The sequence below is a fragment of the Sapajus apella genome, unplaced genomic scaffold, assembly GCF_009761245.1.
Source record: "Sapajus apella isolate SASKATOON/1434 unplaced genomic scaffold, GSC_monkey_1.0 scaffold78, whole genome shotgun sequence".
In the NCBI taxonomy this organism is placed as follows: Eukaryota; Metazoa; Chordata; class Mammalia; order Primates; family Cebidae; genus Sapajus; species Sapajus apella.
In genome coordinates, this window is record NW_022437018.1 from 9,592,590 (window position 1) to 9,616,656 (window position 24,067).

Genomic DNA, 24,067 nt, shown 5'->3' on the forward strand with positions numbered 1-24,067 from the left:
CACTATCACAGTACAGTCCCCTCCCTTTTTATACTTTGCGTTCAGGGAGTATTTAAGTCTTTAAGTGTAAAAGGTCTGCTACTAAGTTAAATGGGATCAAGTATACAAAGTGCTTAGCACAAGCCTGACCCATTATAAACCTCCCTTAAAGTGGAGAGAAAAGCAAACAAGAGCTGGTGCTCAATCTTGTCAACAATTGGGAAATGAGTCTGTAACAAAAACAGAATGGAATGCGGGAATAAAGTGTTTTTGCCTTTGACAAGTCATTAAAAGTCATCAGTGTTATAAATCAGTCTGGGAGCAAAATTAAAATAAAACCCTGATTCTTAGATTCAAAAATTCACTTATTCAATATGGTATTTATTTGGGTGCCTACATGGACGAGGCAGACATTGTAACAGGCAATTGTTGCCTTTTGGCGCGAACCGCCATTTTCTAATAATTCACCAAAATGAGGAACACAGAGGAAAAGTGGAGAGGCACCCGACAGATGTTCTCTAGACCTTTTAGAAAACAGTGACTTGTTCCTTTGACCCTGTGCATGCGAATCTATAAGAAAGGCGATATTGTAGACATCAAGGGAATGGGTTGTTCAAAAAGGAATGCCCGCAAGTGTTACCAGGCAAAACCGGAAGTCTACAGTGTTACCCAGCATGCCGCTGGCATTGTTGTCAACACACGAGTTGAGAGCAAGATTCTTGCCGAGAGAATTCGTGTGCTTGTGGAGCACATTAAACGCTCTAGAAGCCGAGATAGCTCCCTGAAACGCGTGAAGGAAAATGATCAGAAGAAGAAAGAAGCCAAAGAGAAAGGCACCTGGGTTCAACTGAAGCCCCAGCCTCCTCCACCCAGAGAAGTGTGATCGTTGGAACCAATGGGAAGGCGCCTGAGCTGCTGGAACCTATTCCCTTTGAATTCATGGCATAATAGGTGTAAAAAATAACAAAAGACCTCTGAACTGTAAAAATGTTCCTATTCATTGAGTATAAGTGTGGTGTCATTCCTCCAAAGAAATATTTAAAGCAAATTTTAATTGTGTCCTAATTCATTGTGTAACGTCTTTACTATTCAAATTTAATGTATTTCTTGCTGAAGGATGTGAGGTGGCTTATTATGCAACAAATTACTCAACTGGTTACAAAACAGCCATATATTATTTATGAAATGTTTGTACTGGTTTGAAGATAGTCCCTCTAAATCACCATAGAAGAAATAAAATAATTTACAAAAATTTAAAAAAAAATAGGCATTGTTGTCCAAAAGCTCACTTTACTAAATTAACATGCTAGGTTTTTTGCATTTATTTTTTATATTTGAAGTAAAATTGGCAAAACGGTGATGCCAAACCATGTTTTACTAAGGTACTAAAATATTGATAGAAATAATTATCTAAACAGTTGGCTCTAACTTTTAGACTTCACAAAACAGTAAAAATTCAAATACAAATAAAAGAACCAACAGAGTTGTATTAGTTTAAAAAAAAAAAAAGTTTTCATGGATGTTATGGACAGAAATGTGTGCCCTTGAAATTCATATGTTGAAGTCCCAAACCCCAGTACCTCATAATGTAAGCTTATTTGGAGATAAGATCTGGAAAAAGGAGATTAAGTTAAAATGAAGTCATTAGGGTGGGACTTAATCCAATATGACTGTGTCCTTATAAGAAAAGGGAGAGACACCATGGATGTGTATGCACAGAGAAAAGGCCATGTGAGGACATAGCAAGAAGGTGGCCATCTGCAAGCCAAAAGAGGCCTCAGAGAAAGCAAACCTGCTGACACCTTGATCTTGGACTTCTAGCCTCCAGACCTGTGAGAAACACTGTTTAAGCATCTAGTCTATGGTATTTTGTTGTGGCAGCCCTGGCAAACTAATACAGGCTATTATTAGACACCATTTCATTAAAGGAAACACATTTCAAACTACAATGGTTGGAGCGCCAGGCACAGTGGTTCATGCCTGTAATCCCAGCATTTTGGGAGGCCGAGGTTGGTGAATCACCTGAGGTCAGGGGTTTGAAACAAGACTGGTTAATATGGTGAAACCTCATCTCAACAGGCGTGGTGGCAGACGACTGTAGTCTCAGCTACTCAGGAGACTGAGGCAGGAGAATCGCTTGAACTCAAGAGGCTGAGGTTGCAGTGAGTCGAGATTGCGCCACTGCACTCCAGCCTGGGCGACGGAGTGAGATCTGTCTCAAGAAAAAAAAAATTTTAATTTAAATTTAAAATGAACTACAATGGTTGGGAGGACATGGTATCTAAATAACAGACAGCCCTTTATAGTGAATAAATTTAGCTTTTTAAAAGACACTGTCTTTGGAGGAGGGGAGTGGAAAAAAATGGAAAACAAAATTGCTGTCTTAGTCCACTGGGCTACTTAACAAAATATTATAAACTGGGCAGCTTATAAACAACAAAATTTTATTTCTCAACATTTCTGGAGACTGGGAAGTCCAAGAACAGGGAAGATTTGTTATCTGGTGAGGCCCCACTTTCTGGCTTACAGATGGTGACTTCCTGCTGTGTCTTCACATGGTGGAAGGAATGCAAGGGCTCTCTCTCTTTCAATCCTCTTTCATAAGAGCACTAATCCCATTCATGAGGGTGAGCCCACATGACATAATCACCTCCCAAAGGCATCACCTCCTAATACCATCACCTTGGGCTTTAGGAATTTCTACTTGTGAATTTGGGAGGAACATAAACATTCAGACGGTAGTACTTTCTATACTCTTTACCTTTCTCATTGTGCTGTAGCCTAGTGAAAACTCTGTCACTAAGAAACCTCCACTCTAAAATTCTTTTTTTTCTTTTTCATTCACTTGTTCACAAGCTAAGAAGAAACTATAGACTACATGTTACCATCAATAATTGCAACCCAAAGAAGTTCTATTACCTAACAGGTCCATTTCCATAGTTGTAATATATTTTATAGACTTATCATTTGTGGCCGGGCACAGTGGCTCATGCCTATAATCCTAGCACTTTGGGAGGCTAAGGTGGGCAGATCATTTGAGGTCAGGAGTTTGATGCCAGCCTGGCCAACATGGTGAAACCCCATTGCTACTAAACATACAAAAAAATCAGCTGGGCATGGTGGTATACTCCTGTAATCCTAGCTACTCAGGAGGCTGAGGAGGGAGGATCACTTGAACTTGGGAGGTGGAGGTTGCAGTGAGCTGAGGTCACAAAACTGCACTCCAGCTTGGGAGACAGAGCAAGACTCCATCTCAAAAAAAAATTATCACTTGCTTATATAACACAAGAAATCTTGTAAAATCATAATTTCCTCAAATAAATAACTTTTTAAATTAAATTAGAAATGTCTATTCAAATTATTTTTAAAATACAGTCAAGTCCAGGCATGGTGGCTCATGGCTGTATTCTGAGCACTCTGGGCGGCCAAGATGGGAGGATCACTTGAGGCCAGGAGTTCAAGACTAGCCTGGGCAGCATAGCAAGATCTCATCTCTACAGAAAATAAAAAATTAGCCAGGCATGGTGGTGTATGTCTCTAGTCCCAGCTATTAGGGAGGCTGAGGCAGGAGGATCACTTGAGCACAGGAGTTTGAGGTTATGGTGAGCTATGATTATTACACTGTACTCTAGCCTGGGTGACAGAACAAGACCCTAAAAAAAAAATTGAATTATAAATTCATTTATGAACTTTGCGGAAATTATTTATTTCACTCCATGGGGTTTAGGCAAGTAATTTCACATTTCATTGTAAGTCAAAGATATGAAAACATTTTTTGTGTATCCATCACTAATAGAGATCATAGTATAGCAATGAAATAATTAAACACACTGGACAGAGATTGATTTTTAATGGATTTCTACAAATAGGATTAACAGGAAAAAACATAAAATACAATCTACTCTGTATCTAAGAGCTTTAATTTATTCAAATATTGGAAGACATTTGTCTTCTGAAATTTTTCTCATTAAAAAAGCACTATGAGATCTGATTCAAGGATGAAGGAATCAATTAGTACTCAGCAATTCACAGACATGACATATAAACATGACATGCTGAAAATATAAACAAAGGCTGCATGTTGGCAGCGTGGGGGACAGTCTTGCTCTTCCTCATTTTTGAAGCAGAGATATTTCATATTTCATAGTTTCTGAACTTCCTCAGGAGTTCTGAGGGAGCATCCCTGGACCAGCGGAAACGAAGGTGCCAACCATTCACATCTGAAAAATCTTTAAAGGAAAGAAAAGGAATATTTAAAATCATAAGTAGGAAAAGTCAATCTTGTTATAGTAAAACAGTTTGGGGATAAGATTTCACTGCAACAGGTACAATGTAAGGGTAAGACTTTGGTATGAATTATCAACATCTTACAGAAATGGATTAACTTAAGCAGACTGGAATTCTTATGAACAGGAATTATAATTTATATGGATGAGAAGATCTCACATGCTTAAACACTTAGTAAGAGGAAATACATAGATGCCTCTGGTGGTGGGGATTTTGACGATTCACATGCCAAGAAATTTGAAACCAATTTCACAGTTTTCAAAAATCTTTCAAAAGCAAAATGTCAATGGTAAAAGAATCCCTGGAAATACGAATACTGTAATTTAATTCCATGGTAATAACATTTTTTTTAATTATAATAAACAACATTGTTGAAAACCAGAGGAAAAAAAGGTAATTTTCCTTCTCTACTAGAAGTATAAATTGGCAAAACTCCTCTAGCTGGCAATTTGGCAATATTTATCAAACTTGTGAAAATGTATAAACCTTTGACTCAGTAATTTTACCTCTTGAAATTTATCCTAAGGAAATAATAATGGATGCACCCAACGATTTAATTGTAAGAATGTTTATAATGATATCATTTATAAATTTTTTTTGCAAACCAGGAAGCATTCTAAATCTTTAGCAAATGAAAGCTGGTTAAAAGGTTTTCATACGGTCATTAACAATTTTTTAATATTTACTGTCATAGAAAAATGCTCATAGCATATTGCTAAGTGATGGTTAAAAAACTTTATGCCGGGCGCAGTGGCTCATGCCTGTAATCCTAGCACTTTGGGAGGCCGAGGTGGGTGGATCACGAGGTTAGGAGTTTGAGACCAGCCTGGCCAACATGTAAAACCTCGTCTCTACTAAAAATACAAAAATTATCGGGGTGCGGTGGCACACGCTTGTAATCCCAGCCACTCAGGAGGCTGAGGCAGGAGAATCACTTGAACCTGGGAGGCGGAGGTCGCAATGAGCCGAGATCACGCCATTGCACTCCAGCCTGGGTGACACAGTGATCCTCCGTCTCAAAAAAAAAAAAAAAAACTGTTTATATAGTACTATCTCATTCCTAAACTCATTATTTACATGAGTATTTATGTGAAATGTTTTTAAGTCTAAAAGAAGGCCAGGCATGGTGGCTTACACCCATAATCCTAGCACTTCGGGAGGCCGAGGCAGGTGCATCTCTTGAGCTCAAGAGTTTGAGACCAGCCTGGGCAACGTGGCAAAATCCTGTCTCTACAAAAAAAAAAAAAAAAAAATACAAAATATTAGCCAGGCAAGGTGGCAGGCACCCGTGGTACCAGCTACTTAGGAGGCTAAGACAGGAAGATCACTTGAGCCCTGGAGGCAGAGGTTGCGGTGAGCTGAGAGTGTGCCACTGCACTCAAGCCTGGGTAATAGAGTGAGACTCTCTCAAAAAACAGACAAATAAGAAAAGGCACACAAATCTTAAAAAAAAAAAAAAAAAAAAAAAAAAAAATTAAAAAAAAGCCACACGCTGTGGCTCACGCCTATAATCCTAGCACTTTGGGAGGTCGAGGTGGGTGGATCACCTGATGTCAGGAGTTCAAGACCAGCCTGGCCATCATGGTTAAATCCCATCTTTAAAAAAGGAAAAAAAGAAAAGGTACACCAAAATTAACAGTATTTATCCCTGGATTATTGCTATAGATGTAATTTTCATTTTTATACTCTTTTTTGTTCATCTGTACTTTCTTATTTTTCTACAATAAACAAGCATGCTTTTTGTCTTTTTATGTTTATAATATTGCTAATGAAAAAGCAGTTTACAGAATGATATATAAAATATGCTTCCACTGATATTTTAATATAGCATATAAATATGTAGTTAGAAAAAATCATATACAGAATGGTTAACATTGGTTATCTCAGAAAAACAGATTAAACTGACACTTTTTAAAGAATTATTGGAAGCCAGGTGTGGTGACTCACACCTGTAATCCCAGCACTCTGGGAAGCAGAGGTCAGGAGTTAGAGACCAGCCTGTCCAATATGGTGAAACCCTGTTTCTACTAAAAAATATTAAAATTAGCCGACTGTGGTGGCGCACACCTGTAGTCCCAGCTACTTGGGAGGCTGAGGCAAGAGAATTGCTTGAACTGGTAAGCAGAGGTTGCAGTGAGCTGAGATCGTGCCACTGCATTTCAGCCTGGGAGACAAAATGAGACTCTGCCTCAAAAAATAATAATAATAATAATAATTATCGGAGAAAACAAATCTGAAGAATTTCCATTTAGGGAAAAAGCAAAAAAGAAATTATTTCTGATTGCTATATTTGTTCCTATAATTAAAACTTACTCACAAAATTTGTATATGATAAAATTTGTATCCTTTTAGATATACTAACACAAATGAAAATATACCAAAATATCTATAATACATATTTCTCTAAATTATAAGATTATGAGTTATAGGTTCTTCCTTTTCCTTGACCATATTTTCTCACATTTTATATCGTAAATAAGGGTCATTTTTGTTTAAAAAGATGTAGTTTATAGTTTGGGTTCCTCTAGAAATAGACATGCAGACAAGAGCTTGAAACAGATTGGGCACAGTGGCCCACACCTACAATCGCAGAACTTTGGGAGGCTGAGGCCAATGGATCACTTGACCTCAGGAGCTTGAGACCAGCCTGGGTAACATGGTGAAACCCATCTCTACAAAAAATCAGCCAGATGTTGTGGTGTACGCCTGCAGTCCCAGCTATTTGGGGGGCTGGGGTGGGAGAATCGTTTGAGCCTAGGAGGTTGAGGCAGCAGTAAGTGGTGATCACACCACAGCACTCCAGCCTGGGTAACAGAGTAATACCTTGTCTCAAAAAAAAGAGTTTGAAACAAAGTGGCCAATTTGGGAGGTGATCCCAAGAGGCACCTTAGCAGAATGAGAACCAAATCTATAAAAGGTACATTATCAAACAAGTTACCACCATGGGTGACTGCAAATGACCCCACTGGGGAACGCTGGGAGACATATAAAACTTCTTAGAGTTATCCCATGTGAGGAGTGAAGGAGTTGGGGAATTTAGCTTCCCACTCCCACTTATTATTGTCATCCAAAGGGCATTTACTCCCTGGCACTTACTGCCTGCTGATTTGCTGCCAAGCAGGCTCCACTGCCAGAGCAAGCCCTCTGGCAGAGTCACAGTGTCTGTAGTTGGGGCCACAGGGTTGGCAATGCCTAGGAAGGTAGGTGCCCAGGGACATGGCAGCACACCAAAGTCATTGGGCACATTTAAACTTTTCTTTCCCTTTTTTACTCCAAGATGTTACATAAAGCTATTTGATTCTAGAACTGTATTTATCAGAAGGCATATTTATTGCATATTTAAGCAGAAAGTAAAAATGAGATTGTCTTGCACGGTGGTTTTCAGATGTGGTGCTCCATATTTTACTGTTTGCAATAAAGAATTAGAACGTGGTGGGGACTATTTGGTGGCTGCTCATTAGAGAAGAGAAATCAAAAAGCAAACTCCAAAGTGAATATCTAGCACTGCTTGAGGAAATTAGCAAACATGCTGAAAAGTAATACATAAGAAGTCACTCAGGGCTTGGTAAAGTTGACGTGAATAATATTTCTTAAATGCTGACATTATAAAAATTTACACTGCAGTAAAATGAAATCATAAATAATCATGCAAAGGCACTTTGATATATCAAACTCCAGCTTTAAGGCACTAGTCAGAAAAGCCAATAATCTTTTAAACAGCATAAAGAAAATACTGGTAAATGCAACCTTTGGCAGAATTTCATAATTCTCCAGCAACAGCTTCTTAGAACAATGATTCCCAGCTGGGTGCAGTGGTTCTCACCTGTAATCCCAGCACTTTGGGAGGCCTAGGTAGGGAGATCACCTGAGGTCAGGAGTTCTAGACCAGCCTGGCCAACATGGTGAAACCACGTCTCTACTAAAAATACAAAAATTAGCCAGGTGTGGTGGTAGGCACCTGTAATCCCAGCTACTTGGGAGGTGGACACAGGAGAATTGCTTAACTGGGGAGGTAGAGGTTGCAGTGAGCCGAGACCACACCATTGCACTCCAGCCTGGACAAGAGCGAAACTCTGATTCAAAAAAAAAAAAAGAACAATGATTCCCAACCCCTCCACTTCATTCTTCTTTTTTAGACACAGAGACACACAGGGTCTTGTTCTTTAACCCAGGCTAGGGTGCAGTGGCAGGATCACAGCTCACTGCAGCTCAAGCAATTCTCCTGCCTCAGCCTCCCAAGTAGCTGGGATTACAGGCACATGCCACCATATCTAGCTAATGTTTTTTTAAATTTTGTAGAGACAGGGCTCTTGCTATGTTGCCCAAGCTGGTCTTGAAGTCCTGGCCTCAAGCAATCCTCCTACCTCAGCATCCCAAAGTTCTAGGATTACAGGCCCAAGCCACCACGGCTGGCTCCACTTCATTCTTAAACAATAGCATACACATCACAATATGAAGATATCAAAACTGACATTCACAATTTGTTCTGAATACATTATATGTGAAAATTATATGAATTGGGATTATCTATTATTATGCAAGTCAATTGAGCCGAGAACCAGGAAGAGGAAAAGAAAAGCATTCAGGACACAAACACCTGCCCAAAGATTCTATCACAAGCCAGCTGCCGAAATGACCTGCCTTGCCTGTAAGGCTAATTTTACCTATTGCCATCACTTACCAATTAGAGCCTGCTAGTTCCCAAAAACTTTGCTAGTGCCAATGAGCTTTCTTTCAAAACAATATGCAACATTTCTCTTTCTAATAAAACCCCCAACTTTTGTTTGTTCTTCAGGCACAGCAAAGACCACCCCACATGTGTATGCCCTGAATTGCAATGTCGTTTTTATATATTTTCCAAAGTAAAATGTTTTACATAGAGATGAGAATCTATATTTTTGTTTGACTTTGACATAATATATATCTACACTGTGGAATGCTATCAGCTGTTAAAAAGAAGGAATTCATTCTGAATGTAAGAATTTAAAGAGAAGTCCCTTAATCATAAAAGTTAACGCTAGCCGGGAGCGGTGGCTCATGCCTGTAATTCCAGCACTTTGGGAGGCCGAGGCAGGTGGATTATGAGGTCAGCAGATAGAGACCATCCTGGCCAACATGATGAAACCCCGTCTCTACTAAAAATACAAAAAAATTAGCTGGGCGTGGTGGCACATGCCTATAGTCTCAGCTACTCGGGAGGCTGAGGCAGTAGAATTGCTTGAACCCAGGAGGCAGAGATTGCAGTGAGCCAAGATTGAGCCACTGCACTACAGCCTGGGCAACAGTGCAGTGTCTCAAAAAAAAAGTTAACACTAAAATAGTGTTTATGATGTGCCTGGTACTGGTCTAAATATTTTATGTATATTAAGTTTGTGTGTGTGTGTGTGTGTGTGTGTGCACGCACGCGTGCACACTTGTGACAGGATCTCATTCTGTCACCCAGGCTGGAGTGGTGCAGTCGTAGCTCACTGCAGACTCGACACCCCCGCATACACACACCTGGGCTCAAGTAACTGGAATTACAGGCACGCACCACGACTCCTGGCTAATTTTCGTATTCTTTTTTTAGAGATGGGGTTTTGCCATGTTGCCCAGGCTGGTCTCCAATTTTTAGCCTCAAGCAGTCCTCCCACTTCAACCTCCCTAATTGCTGGGATTACAGGTGAGCCACCGCACCTGGACAGTTATTTGCTCTTAAAAAAAAAAAAAATCTTATGAGTTAGACACTAATATTTTGACCACTGCATAACTAAGAAGACACAGATGGAGAGGGGTTAACTAGCTTGTCCAAGGTCATACAACTCATCAGTGAAAAGCTGAGCCCACACTCTTAACCTCTGTGTAACACAGAGAAATGGTACAGTGTAACCCCATTCTTTACTTGTAAAGCTCTACTAAGTGCACATATACAGACTTGTGTTAGCATAGAGAACAGTGGAAGGGAACACACCTGAGTGTCTGCCTTGGTTACTTCAAGAAGTAGAAGCAGAAAAGGTTGGCAGCCTGGGATAGACACTAAGTTACTGCCTATACATGATTCTTTGAATTTTGCTCCATTTTTTGAGACGTAGTCTAGCTCTGTTTCTCAGGCTGGAGTGCAGTGGCACAATCTTGGCTCGTTGCAATCTCTGCCTCCTGAGTTCAAGCGATTCCCTGCCTTAGACTCCCAAGTAGATAGGATGACAGGCACAAGCCACCACACCCAGTTAATTTTTGTATTTTTGGTAGAGACGGGGTTTTTACCATGTTGGCCACGATAGTCTTGATCTCCTGACCTCGGGATCCGCCCTCCTCGGCCTCTCAAAGTGCTGGGATTATAGGCATGAGCCACCACACCCGGCCGATTCTTTAAATTTTTTAACAGCAAGTCTATACTACTTTTGCTCTTATTTAGTATTTAAATGACTATTTTTTAAAAAGAAGGAAAATTTCATAGAATTCTATGAGAAGGGCTCAAGAGGCCTCAGCATCATGCCTGAGTCTCTGAAGTATCTCTCACTCCACCCACACTACACCTAATTCTGGCATGTGCAGACTTGGCCTGAATCTGACAGAAAGACTTGGGGAACCCCCAGGGGTTCAAGACTCACAGAACTGAACATTCATCATGTTTGCATGCAGGGCAATGATAGTACTCCTGTGTTTGCTTAAAATACTGTTTTTCTACATTTTGGGCTTCTCCTTTGATCAGTTAGTTATATTATAACCATTTCCAGCTACTAGGTGATGCAATCAATGGGCAGATTCCACAGCGATCTCTTGGGTAACCCACAGAGACATCTGAATCAAACTCTGTGAATCTTCATTCCCAGCAAGAAGAGAACATGTAAAAGTTCTCCCCAAAGAGAGATTTGAAGTGACTATTTCTCAAAAGACTATAATCCACCACAAGCCATCTAATTATCTTCTTTTTAATACAAATGTTCGAGGGTATTCAGGAATGTTCTACTTAAAGGCTAAATTCTAATAGGGTGCTACATCACAAGCCTGAGAATCAACACATAATAATTTGAAGGACAGTTACAATGACAATGTGTGTATATACAACAACCTAAACTAGTTGGATGGCTAGATAGATGGCCAGGTAGACAAAAGATACAAACAGCTAACGTTTACCTAGGGCTTCCTAGAGGTGAACCGCTGTGCTAAGCATTTTGTAAGTATCTCCTCATTTAATCATTATGGTAGCCTTATAGGAAGGTACTATTTTTTATTTAAGAGACAGAGTCTCACTACATCACCCAGGGCTGAATGCAGCACCTATTCACAGGTGTGACCATGGCACACAGCAGCCTTGAACTCCTGGCCTCAAGCCAGCTTCCTGCCTCAGCCTCCTGAGTAGTTAGGACCATAAGTGCATGCCAATGCACCTGGATGAGCAAGCACTATTATAATCCCTATTTTATAGATGCAGAAACTGAGTCTAGAGAAGTTGAGTAACTTTGCCAAGTAATACAGATAATTAGTCGAACTAGGATGTGAACTCAGGTAGCAGAGCTTGGTAGCCAGGAGATAAACTTCTATAATACTCTGCTTCAGTGGATTTATAAATTATTCAGAATGTCTACAGAGCTACTTACAGATAAGGCAATATCAGGCCAGGTGTGGTGGCTCATGCCTGTAATCTCAGCACTTGAGAGGCCCAGGCAGGTGGATCATTTGAGGTCAAGAGTTCGAGACCAGCCTGGCCAACATGGTGAAACCCCGTCTCTACTAAAAATGCAAAAATTAGCCAGACATGGTGGCAGGCACCTATAGTCCCAGCTACTGGGCAGTCTGAGGCACAAGAATCACTTGAACCCGGGAGCCAAAGGTCTCAGTGAGCTGAGATCGTGCCACTACACTCCAACCTAGGAGATAGAGGGAGACTCCATCTCAATAAATGAATGAATGAATGAATGAAGGCCAGGCGTGGCAGCTCACACCTGTAATCCCAGCACTTTGGGAGGCCGAGGCAGGTGGATCGCCTGAGATCAGGAGTTCTAGACCAGCCTGCCAACATGGTGAAACCCCATCTCTACTAAAAAATACAAAAAATTAGCTGAGTGTGGTGGCACATGTCTGTAAACCCAGCTACTCAGGAGGCAGAGGCAAGAGAATCACTTAAACCTGGGAGGCGGAAGTTGCAGTGAGCCAAGATCATATCATTGTACTCTAGCCTGGGCAACAAGAGTGAGACTCCGTTTCAAAAAAAAATTTTTTTTAATTAATGAAATAAAGCATTATCACAGGATAGGGCAATACCTTGGAACACTGACTCTGAAGCCAACCTGCCTTGGTTCCTCAACCTCCTTGGACTTTGGTTTTCTTAACTATAAAATGAGAATAATATTGATAGCCCACAACCTTGTAGTGAGGACTAAATAAGTTAATTCATGTAAAATTAGCATTTAATGAGATAATAAATGTAAACTAATATATGTAAAGAGTGTTTCTGTACATAGTAAACCTTCAATAAATGTTAGCTAGTGTTATTTCAGTAGATAAAAGACACTGAGAATTGTCTCAAGGTTTCCCTTGAGGAATGTCTTCTAGTTTCGGCATCAATGCTAAGTGTCTTTTAAGATGCTAAACCAATCTTTAAGCTTGGCACTGCTGTGCACAGTGAAAAAGTTAAGAATAAATGCAATATAAACAAAGCTCTTTAATTTCAGACCTTCTCCATTCTGCAGTTACATAATATGACTTACTTGAAGATTCTGGATTTTGCGGGGAGACTGGCTTCTCCAGGCGCTTGGATTCTTTTTGCTCCGTTTTCTCTGTGGTTGAAGCCAGCTCCTCTTTCTTCCTTTCTCTTTGCTCATTCCATTCCTCATTTTCAATCTTGTTGGTGAGAGTCTTGTCAGATTCTTCCAGCATCAGGTCCTTTTTACCTCTGACAGCCCAGTGCATTGACTAAATTAATGTAAAGCAAAGACATAAAAATTAAATTGATATTATATGGTTTTCTATATTTAAAGTTTGATATGTGGTAACACCTGACCTACTCCTGTAGTGCTAATTAACAGCATGTTAGACGTGACTATTAACCAGATACTCGTAAATTAATTCAAATATTAATCCAACTATTGATAGTTACTTTTCACCACACACCCTTTTGTACCTTTATCATTTTCTGTTCTGTATATGTATTTCCTATTAGATTTAAAAATTGAACTGATGGATGAATGGATGGATAGATGGAAGAACTAACAGATGAATACAGCAAAAAAGAGAGATTTTGAGTTTGCTATCAAGAATGTTTTAAGTGGAATCATTAGTCCTAGCATCAACGAAAATAATGCACAACTATTTCTTAAAATCTCATATTGTGGGAAGCTATTCCTGAAGTGCCAACAAACAGTGACATACAGTACCTCTATTAACAAAACTCAAGACTAGAGGGAAACATAGCCTTTTAACACCCTAAAATCATAAATATTCTAGCTCTCTGCAAAGAAGTCATATATTCCCTCCTCCAACCTATCTCTTCCCAGCTACAAAGCATCATCATACTGAACCCACTTCCCCAAATATAACCAGTTCAGAAGATAATCAACCCTAGGATCTATGAACCACCCCATAAAGCAGCCACTGCCACCAATAAATGTAATCAGCTCTCACTCCAACAAGAAAAAGAAATGGCCGGGTGCAGTGGCTCATGCCTGCAATCCTAGCACTTTGGGAAGCCACGGTGGGTGGATCACTTGAGGCCAGGAGTTTGAGATCAGCCTGGTCAGTGTGCTGAAACCCTGTCTCTACTAAAAATACAAAAATTAGCTGGGCATGGTGGCACACACCTGTAATCCCAGCTACTCAGGAGGCTGAGGCAGGAGAATTCCTTGATGGAACCCAGGAGGCGGAGGTTGCAGTGAACTGGGATCATACCACTGCACTCCAGCCTGGGCAACAGAGCAAGACTCTGTCTCAAAAAAGAAAAAGAAATAGGAAGGAAAGGCACCAAAATGTAACTGCAGTTGTGCCCATGTAACAGAATTATCTTTTTTTTTTTTTGTATTGCCCAAATTTTCTATGAGAAGATTATATATATGTACAATTAGAAAACACTCTATTTTAGGCCGGGCGCAGGCACTCACACCTGTAATCCCAGCACTTTGGGAGGCCAAGGAGGGTGGATCACAAGGTCAGGAGTTCCAAACCAGCCTGGCCAACATGGTGAAACCCCATTTCTACTAAAAAAAACAAAAATTAGTTGGGCAAGGTAGTGAGCGCCTATAATCCCAGCTACCTGGGAGGCTGAGGCACAAGAATCAGTTGAACCCAGGAGGCAGAGGTTGTAGTGAGCTGGTATTGCACTACTGCACTCCAGCCTGGGTGACAGAGCCAGACTCTGTCTCAAAAAAAAAAAAACAGAAAAAGAAAAAGAAAAGAAAACATTCTATTTTAAAAATTAAATGTAGTTTTATAGTTGTGAAGCAAAAACATACAAGGAGGGAGATTCCTGGTGCCAACAATATGTGTGGGAAGGGAGTAGTTACAGAGTAAATGCAAGTATTACCCATTTCTCTGTAGATTTTATTTCAAAATAAAAATGCTAATTTTTAAAAGAGGAAATGCCTCAGCTGGTCTTTAAAAAATTGACTTTTGTTTGGTTGATTAAGGTTTGTTGTTTTGGTTTGGTTTTTGCATATGCACAGAATAAAAGAGGCTGCCAGTGACTTCCTTACAGAGGGAAAAGGATATTAGGAAGGTTAGTGAAAAACAGGGAATAGACATTCAAGAATTCAGGGCCCAGAGAGCTGAAAATGTAGACTGAGAGCTTCACAAACTAGCAAGGTGGCCTGTACATGATGTGTTAATCTCTGTGCCTCAGTTCTTCTCTCCTGAAACCAAAGTACCTACGGTCTGCCTTAGATAAGTGGTTAGGGTTCATGCCTAATCCACAGTAAATGCTTTAAAGGCCCTCAGTGGAAAGATATTCTGAAATAGTAGTCTTATTCAACTCCTTTGTGAGTAAATCAGAATAAAATATGTTATCATCAGACTCCCATATTGGCTGATCCTAATTAAAGAAATATACAGAAGAAATAGCCAAACTGTATCTAACCTTAGATACAAGTGCTTCTCAGGCTTTGTAGTTCAATCAAAGGACTAACATCAGAGTGATGCAAAGCAGCCCGCTTTGCTGGGACACAGTTAGATAGTCTGCAAATCACTCATTTCTGTGTTCACAGAGCATATTTCTCAACTCCCCAATGGTGTTAGTTGTACAGAACAACATTTAACATCAAGTGAACTAGTCTATTATGGAGCAGTTCGTTTCAATAGAATCAGCATCAGTCAAAGATATCAAAAGACAACAATTTATACAGACAGAGAGACTAGAAAGGGGAGAATCTGTACAGCAAGATAATAAAAGGCACAAGACAGAAAATCAGTATATGCATGGAAGGAACTAACACTAAACAGAGAGCAAGCCTAGGTGCAAAGGACACTAATCTTGAAACAGTTTGTGAAATCGCTATGTTATTCCGCCTTCACAATTAACTCATTTACCAGCTTTCTTCAATGAGCTGGCTTTTTTCTCTAGGAAGCCATTTTCTTACATTCTAGACCTTAGTCAATACTTAGGAAATAGTGCTCGCCTCAGCAGCACATACACCAAAATTGGAATGATACAAAGAAGATTAGCATGGTTGCTGTGCAAAAATAACAGGCACGTTCATGAAGCATTCCATTCATACACACACACACACACACACACACACACACACACATACACACACACGGAAATAAAAAATTTTGTTTACATGCCAGTAAACACTGGCACAAATTTTTTAAAAATCCATTGACTCAGATGAGCTGAATAGCTATAGAAAGTGGATCAGTTATTATTATCCTGGATCACTGATTACAATGAGTGAATTTTTTACTTATCAGGGTGATTTCTGAACTGCTTTTGGATAATATCCAATTAAGACAGATCGCCTTTTGAACCAGCAGAAGGTGTTAAACTGCACGCTGTTTCCCATCTGGCTGGTGAAACTGTGGCCATGTGGGCATAGTAGGAAGCTTTCCTGACCCACCCCAAAGACACCTCGCCCAGCTGGGAACCCAGAAACAATCAGCAGACAAATAGGTCCACATGCGGCTGAGCCAATAAGCCCTCCCAGAGGCAATCAACTTGCCAAATGACTGATTCACCAAAAATGTGTTGCTATTAACTCTTTATAAAATTTATAGCAATTGAAGTGGCATGAGATAGTTTTAATAGCTTATGAGAATTTTTCTCAGTCATTCATTTTGACTGTGCCTTTGCTGTGGCTTCTTTTTTTCCACAACCATCCTAAATCCATGCCGCCATATATTTTGGTGCTAGAGGGAGAGCCACCCATCCCTGGGTCCCTTTGGGTAAAACTGTTTAGCACGATAACTCTTCAGGTTATCCCAGGATCCCAAAATCCTGCATTACTGAACCCTCACTCCATATCCTTTTTTTCAAACCAATATGACATGTCTAAATTTAAGCTGCCAACATATTCATCGACTTGGGTGAGATCTTAAAATAATTTTACAAATTAAACTATCAGGAGGAACTTCTAGAAAACAAAAAGAGAAATAAATAAGTGGGTAGTAAAGTGACAGACTTAGTGTGAGGAAAAAAATACCAGTTCAGCTGCATTACTCCTGGGTATAGAAATGTGGTATATATACACCATGGAATACTACTCAGCCATAAAAAAGAGCAAAATAACATCTTTTGCAGCAACTTAGATGGAGCTGGAGGCCATTGTTCTAAATAAAATAACTTAGGTATAGAAAACCAAATATTGTATGTTCTCCATTATAAAAGGATGCTAAGCCATGGATACACAAAAGCATACAGAGTGGTATTAATATAATAGACTTTGGAGACTCAGGGGAGGCTGGGAAGGAGAGGGAAGGATAAAAAAAAACTACATATTGGGAGCCGGGCATGGTGGCTCACACCTGTAATCCCAGCACTTTGGGAGGTCAAGGCAGGCAGATCACAAGGTCAGGAGTTTGAGACCATCCTGGCCAACATGGTGAAACCCCATCTCTACTAAAAATACAAATATTAGCCAGGGGTGGTGGTACACGCCGGTAGTCCCAGCTACTCAGGAGGCTAAGGCAGGAGAATCACTTGAATCTAGAAGGCAGATGTTGCAATGAGCTGAGATTATGCCACTGCACTCCAGCCTGGGCGACAGCGAGACTCTGTCGCAAATAAATAAATAAATAAAAATAAAATATACATATTGGGTACAATGAATATTACTCAGGTGATGGGTGCACTAAAATTTCAGACTTCACCACTATAAAATTCATCCATGTGGCTAAAAACTACTTGTATTAGTCTGTTTCACACTGCTATAAAGAATTACCTGAGACTGACTAATTTATGAGGAAAAAAGGTTAATTGACACAGTTCCTCAGGCTTAACAGGAAGCATGACTGGGAGGCCTCAGGAAACTTACAATCATGGCGGAAGGTGAAGGGAAAGAAAGGACTTTCTTCACATGGTGGCAGGAAAGCGAGAGAGAAGCAGAAAGTGCCAACACACTTAAATCATCGGATCTCCTGAGAATTCACTATCACTGAGAAAAGCAAGAGGCAAAGCCGCCCCATGATCCAATCACCTCCCATCAGGACCCTCATCCAATTTAACATGAGATTTGGGCAGGGACACAAATCCAAACCGTATCACCACTCGTACACCAAAAGCCATTGAAATTTTTTAAAGTATTTAATACGAGAAAAATATGGCACCCCTGAGCCTGTGTCATTTGAGGAATTCTCCCAAAGGAGATTCCCAAGATATGATCTCGTGTGGGATGCTACATAAGTACACTGTGATTTGTCCTGCCTTGTGGGTATAGGGACTAAAAATGCTCCCGACCAGAGTGATTACACTGCTTAAATAAAAAGCAGAAACACAGGGTTGATGGTGTAATGGAAAGGGAATTTATGAGATTTAACAATCTGTAAATGTGCTGGGCATGTGTTTTAGATACATGTCACCTGAAATTGAAATCTTAAAGTTATAATCATTTTGTAGTCAGAATGGCACATATAATGCAGTAGTCTGCCCTTATCCTCAAGGGGCATTCCAAGACCCCTCTGGAGGCCTCAACCTTGGGTAGTACCAAACCTTACATATACTATGCTTTTTCTGACATATACACGCCTATGATAAAGTTCATAGTTCAACCCCAGTCCAAAAATAGGTGAGTACAGTACAATAAAATATTTTGAGAGAGTGTGAGAGCACATTCACATAACAACTTTTATTACATACGTTGTTACAATTTTCTAGTTTATTATTAATTATTGTTATTAATCTCTTACTATGCCGAATTTATAACTGTGGCCATGAGGGCATAGTTCTCATAAGCTGTTAAAATTATCTCTTGCCACTTCAATTGCTATAAATTTTATAAAGAGTTAATAAAAACACATTTTTGGTGAATTGATCATTTGACAAATTGATTGCCTCTGAGACGGCTTTTGGGACAGCCCCATGTGGGCCTATTTGTTTGCTGATTGTTTCTGGGTTCCCAGCTAGGTAAGGTGTCTTTGGGGTGGGTCCAATCGGCCACAGACTACCTATCAGGAAAACTTCCTACTATGCCTGCATGGCCACAGCTATAAATTAGGTACAGTAAGAGATGAATAACAATAACTAATAATAAACAAGGATAATTATAATAATGTATGTAACAAAAGTTACGTAAATCTGCTCTCATACTCTCTCTCAAAATATTTTATTGTAGCAGGGCGCGGTGGCTCACACCTGTAATCCCAGCACTTTGGGAGGCCGAGGCGGGTGGATCGCGAGGTCAAGAGATCAAGACCATCCTGGTCAACATGGTGAAACCCCATCTCTACTAAAAATACAAAATATCAGCTGGGCATGGTGGCACATGCCTGTAATCCCAGCTACTCAGGAGGCTGAGGCAGGAGAATTACCTGAACCCAGGAGGCGGAGGCTGCAGTGAGCCGAGATCGCGCCATTGCACTCCAGCCTGGGTAACGAGAGTGAAACTCCGTCTCAAAAAAAAAAAAAAAAAAAAAAATATTTTATTGTACTGTACTCATCTATTTTTGCACTGGGGTTGATTGCAGGTAACTAAAACCAAAGAAAGCAAAACTGGGGATAAGGAAAAATACTACTGAATATCTGACTCAAACACCCTAATGATGACATTTATCTACAAAACAATAGACAATGATCTCTTAAGTGATGAACAATACTAGGTATGATAATTGTTATTAATTTCTCTAGAGTAGCGAAACGATAAACATGAAATACGCAAAAAGACAAGGTGACAATTAAAATGTTGTAGAGAGAAGTGAGGCGCTCACATGCAGAAGTTACTATACGGCATAGAACAGAAAGGAATGAGAGGAAAGTTACAGAGCGTCTAGAACAGGTAATACTTGATATATAGGACTGAAAGTCAACTGCAACAGAGAAATAGAAGGATATTAAAAACAATAAGATTTGGCCCAAACAAAGAAGACTGTATGAGGAAAAAAGATCACTGCTGATTTGAAGCAGAGAGATATACATCTCATCATTTTGTGCTACTAATAAAAATAAATCTGAAGCCAAATATAGCCCAGCACACTATTTCAACTTTGCCCACAAGACAAATGATGCAGCCAGTAAGATCTAAAACGTAATTATTGTAAAACCTTGAACAGTTCACAGTTAAGCTACATTCAAAGCAGAAATGGTGTGTTTGGAGACAGGAAATTAGTATTTAATGGAAAGACGTTGATAATATAAACTCAAGTGGGAATTTGGAGAAGAGTTTTTGAAAACTTCACAACTAACTGGATATTAGCTACTAAAAATTAAGTGATACAGTTGAGTGGACAGTGAGCTATAAATCAGAAAGTGTTAGAAAAGCAGGAGTCAGTAATTCAGTTGCAGTTACGGTGTGCCACACTTAGGAGACTGGGAAATATGGTTACGCAGAGTTGGTAGAACAATGTTTATTTAGCTAGTGTCAAAAAGGAATTTTGAATTTACACAATGAAAATGACCAAAATCTTACTTTCAATACATAAAGTCACTATTTTTTAAAAGATTCCCTCTAGTAATTTTATGCATTTGTACAATAATCATATGGTTAGTCTCTCATAAATGATTAGCCCACCTTAAACAAATCCACATGAATGCACACTTCTTTCCAAAATGCAATGAAGAAAACAGCTTATGCTTTACGTGGAGTCACTTTAATCATATATTTTGGACGTTTTGCATTGCTCTTCCCCATTATTTCAAAAAACACCCTTCAACATTATGGGCCTTTTGTCAACAATTTGCTCAACTCTTCTAAAATAAAAACTATGAAGAAGGAAATCTAAATGAAACCCTGAAGGGCTATAATTTAAGAGATGTGAGGCCGGGCGTGGTGGCTCAAGCCTGTAATCCCAGCACTTTGGGAGGCCGAGGCGGGTGGATCACGAGGTCAAGAGATCGAGACCTTCCTGGTCAACATGGTGAAATCCTGTCTCTACTAAAAATACAAAAAAACATTAGCTGGGCGTGGTGGCGCGTGCCTGTAATCCCAGTTACTCAGGAGGCTGAGGCAGGAGAATTGCCTGAACCCAGGGGGCGGAGGTTGCGGTGAGCCGAGATTGCGCCATTGCACTCCAGCCTGGGTAACATGAGTGAAACTCTGTCTCAAAAAAAGAAAAAAAAAAAAAAAAAGAGATGTGAATCATTTTATACACTAATTCTAACTGTCCCTGAAAACTTATCTATGAGGTAGTTTCCGCATTATAAATCCCATGTCATAGAAAAGTGTTCCAATGGAGAGAATCTAGGTAATAAATCATGCCTAAATCTTTAAAATTACACTTTGTCTATAATATATAAAGTTCAATGTTGAACAAAATAAATATATAACAGTAATTACAGTGAATATTTTCAGATTTATGTCTTTTAATGACATGAAGAAAGATAACACATGTTTTTGGTTTTGGTTTTGGTTTTTTAAGACAGTGTTTCTCTCTTGTTGCCCAGGACGGAGTGCAGTGGCACAATCTTGGCTCACTGCAACTTCTGCCTCCTGGATTCAAGCGATTCTCCTGCCTCAGCCTCCCAAGTAGCTGGGATTACGGGCATGTGCCACCTCGCCTGACTAATTTTTGTATTTTTAGTAGAGATGTGGTTTCTCCATTTTGGTCACGCTGGTCTCAAACCCCTGACCTCGTGATCCGCCCACCTTGGCCTCCCAAAGTGCTGGGATTTCAGTTGTGAGCCACTGTGCCTGGCCTGTTTTTAAAGTCTAACAATTTTTTCACCAGAATGATTAATAGGAATAATTCATGGCTTTCTTTGACTAATCAGATCCTGCCTTTTTAATAAAAATTGTAAGCCTTCAAAAGAGAGCAAGTGGACATAAACTAAAAAGATGGAGATACGAATTTACAATGGTTAAAACTCAGCAATTCATGAGCAACTTGAGAAGCACATTTATTAGAACTCATAAAACAGTAAGTGATAACAGGGAGTGTGTATACTGAAACAGCCAAAGAGACTGAAAAAATGTAGTCACAGGCTCTCCTGGTACAAATTCATTGTCTCTATTCTGGTGAATTTCTCTTCATGGAATTCATGGACACTGAATTATACCCAGACTATGCTAACTTCTTGGATTTCTCCCTGCTATTGCCTAATGACTCTTTTTCTTTTTTTTTTTTTTTTGAGATGGGGTTTCACTCTTGTTACCCAGGCTGGAGTGCAATGGCACGATCTCGGCTCACTGCAACCTCCGCCTCCTGGGTTCAGGCAATTCTCCTGCCTCAGCCTCCTGAGTAGCTCGGATTACAGGCATGTGCCACCATGCCTAGCTAATGTTTTGTATTTTTAGTAGAGATGGGGTTTCACCATGTTGACCAGGATGGTCTCAATCTCTTGACCTCGCGATCCACCCGCCTCGGCCTCCCAAAGTGCTGGGATTACAGGTCTAAGCCACCGCGCCCAGCCTATTGCCTAATGACTCTTTAAGCTACTACTGAGCTTCACAAATTCACGTCATCCCCAAAGAGAAACCCACCATTTTCACTGAGTCATTCAAAGCTTCCCACTGCTGGAATGGCATCGAGATCTGGCTCCTTCGCCAGTGGTCATAGTGGGCTCGACTCTCTTCATTGGTCAGAATCTCCTTTGCCTTCTGAAGTTTCTGAAAGGTCTCCACTGGAAAACAAATCAAGAAATGAGCACTTCTCTCCTGAAGAGGATATTTTAAACTCCAAAATCATTCCACTGATCTCACTAGAACCGTGATTCTGCCACTTAGTAGGGATGTGATCTTGGGCCAATTTACCTCGTTAAGCTTTTGTAAAGGGTATCATGGGGACAAGCAAGATCATGGATATAAAGTGCTTGGCACACAGTTTATCCACTCCCTTTATTGTGCCTCCCTCATGTGCCAGATGCTACTCCCAGTGCTGATGACAGATGTGAATAATAGACATTATTGGCAGGGGAGAGAGGCATTTGTAAAGACTGAAAACATACTATTCTATCTTCTAGGAAGAAAACTAACTTTTTTAGTGCTGATTATGAGAGAGGGCAGTCATTAGGCAAGAGGGACAGTAAAACTGAAGACTATAAAGCAGGAATGAGCACGGTGATTTAGAGGAAGTAGAAATTGCCAGTGTAGCTGCAGGACACAAGGCTAGGGGAAGAATGATGAGGGATGGGACTATAGAGTAGAAAATAGCTCAATCGGGCCGGGCGCGGTGGCTCAAGCCTGTAATCCCAGCACTTTGGGAGGCTGAGGCGGGTGGATCACGAGGTCAAGAGATGGAGACCATCCTGGTCAACACGGTGAAACCCCGTCTCTACTAAAACTACAAAAAATTAGCTGGGCATGGTGGCGCGTGCCTGTAATCCCAGCTACTCAGGAGGCTGAGGCAGGAGAATTGCCTGAACCCAGGAGGCAGAGGTTGCGGTGAGCCGAGATCGCGCCATTGCACTCCAGCCTGGGTAACAAGAGCGAAACTCTGTCCCAAAAAAAAAAAAAAAAGAAAATAGCTCAATCAACCATGGCCTGAGATGTCACGTTAAGGATGCTGGTCTGCTTTTTCTTGTAAGACCAATGGGAGGCTTTAAGTATAATAAATAACATGGTAGATGCTGGAACAAATGGTAGCTTGTCACTAATCTACTTGACCAGATGGCATATAATAGAAACCTTTTATGGCTCTGTTAAAAACACCTCCAAAGTCTCCTCTGCCCCTCAGTGAAGTAGAAACTTTTTGCAGTCACATAAAATGATTCTTTGCTTAAAACTTCCAGTAAGGCCAGGCGTGGTGGCTCACGCCTGTAATCCCAGCACTCTGGACCATGAAGCCAAGCGTTTGAGACCAGCCTGGCCAACATAGTGAAACCCCGTCTCTACTAAAACACAAAAAATTAGCCAGGCCTGGTGGAGGGTGCCTGTAATCCCAGCTACTCGGGAGGCTAAAGCAGGAGAATCACTTGAACCCAAGAAGCGGAGGTTGCGGTGAGCCAACAGCCCCCTCATTGCACTCCAGCCTGGGCAACAGAAGTGAAACTGAAACTGCGTCTCAAAAAAAAAAAAAAACTTCCAGTGACTTCCCACTTCTCTTAGAATAAAATCCAAAATTCATAGCATGGATACTAGGCCTGTCCTGTCCCTCTCCCTTCCTCCTCTGATCTCATTTCCTGTGACTTAGCCCCATCTCCCCTTGCTGCAGCCACAGTGACTGTCCCCTGGGCACACCAAGTACACTCCAGCCTCAGGGCCTTAGCACTTGCTGTCCCTACCAAGAACACTTTTACCCCAGGGACCCG

The 24,067-nt window shown here is 40.5% G+C and overlaps 1 protein-coding gene, 1 non-coding gene and 1 pseudogene across 4 annotated transcripts in view; 2 read left to right on the top strand and 1 right to left on the bottom strand.

Annotated features, from left to right (window-relative positions):
* The first annotated feature begins 451 nt into the window (after positions 1 to 451).
* LOC116533046 lies at positions 452 to 1,137 on the top strand (annotated as a pseudogene).
* A 2,523-nt stretch (positions 1,138 to 3,660) lies between these two features.
* DNAJC12 (DnaJ heat shock protein family (Hsp40) member C12) overlaps positions 3,661 to 24,067 on the bottom strand; it is a 45,302-nt gene continuing 24,895 nt past the window's right edge. The window contains exons 3-5 of one of the 3 annotated variants that reach the window (XM_032252594.1): positions 22,302 to 22,441; positions 12,957 to 13,161; positions 3,661 to 4,199 (exon numbers count right to left, since the gene is read on the bottom strand). In XM_032252594.1, the coding sequence (XP_032108485.1) occupies positions 4,114 to 4,199; positions 12,957 to 13,161; positions 22,302 to 22,441 (431 nt within the window). In that variant the 3' untranslated portion in view covers positions 3,661 to 4,113. Of the gene's footprint in view, positions 4,209 to 12,956; positions 13,162 to 21,809; positions 21,918 to 22,237; positions 22,442 to 24,067 lie in introns of those variants that run through there. The other 2 variants (XM_032252593.1, XM_032252595.1) reach the window with 2 other exon arrangements.
* On the top strand, positions 15,844 to 15,950 carry LOC116533055. The gene has a single exon (XR_004261060.1). It is a non-coding gene; the product is annotated as a U6 spliceosomal RNA (small nuclear RNA).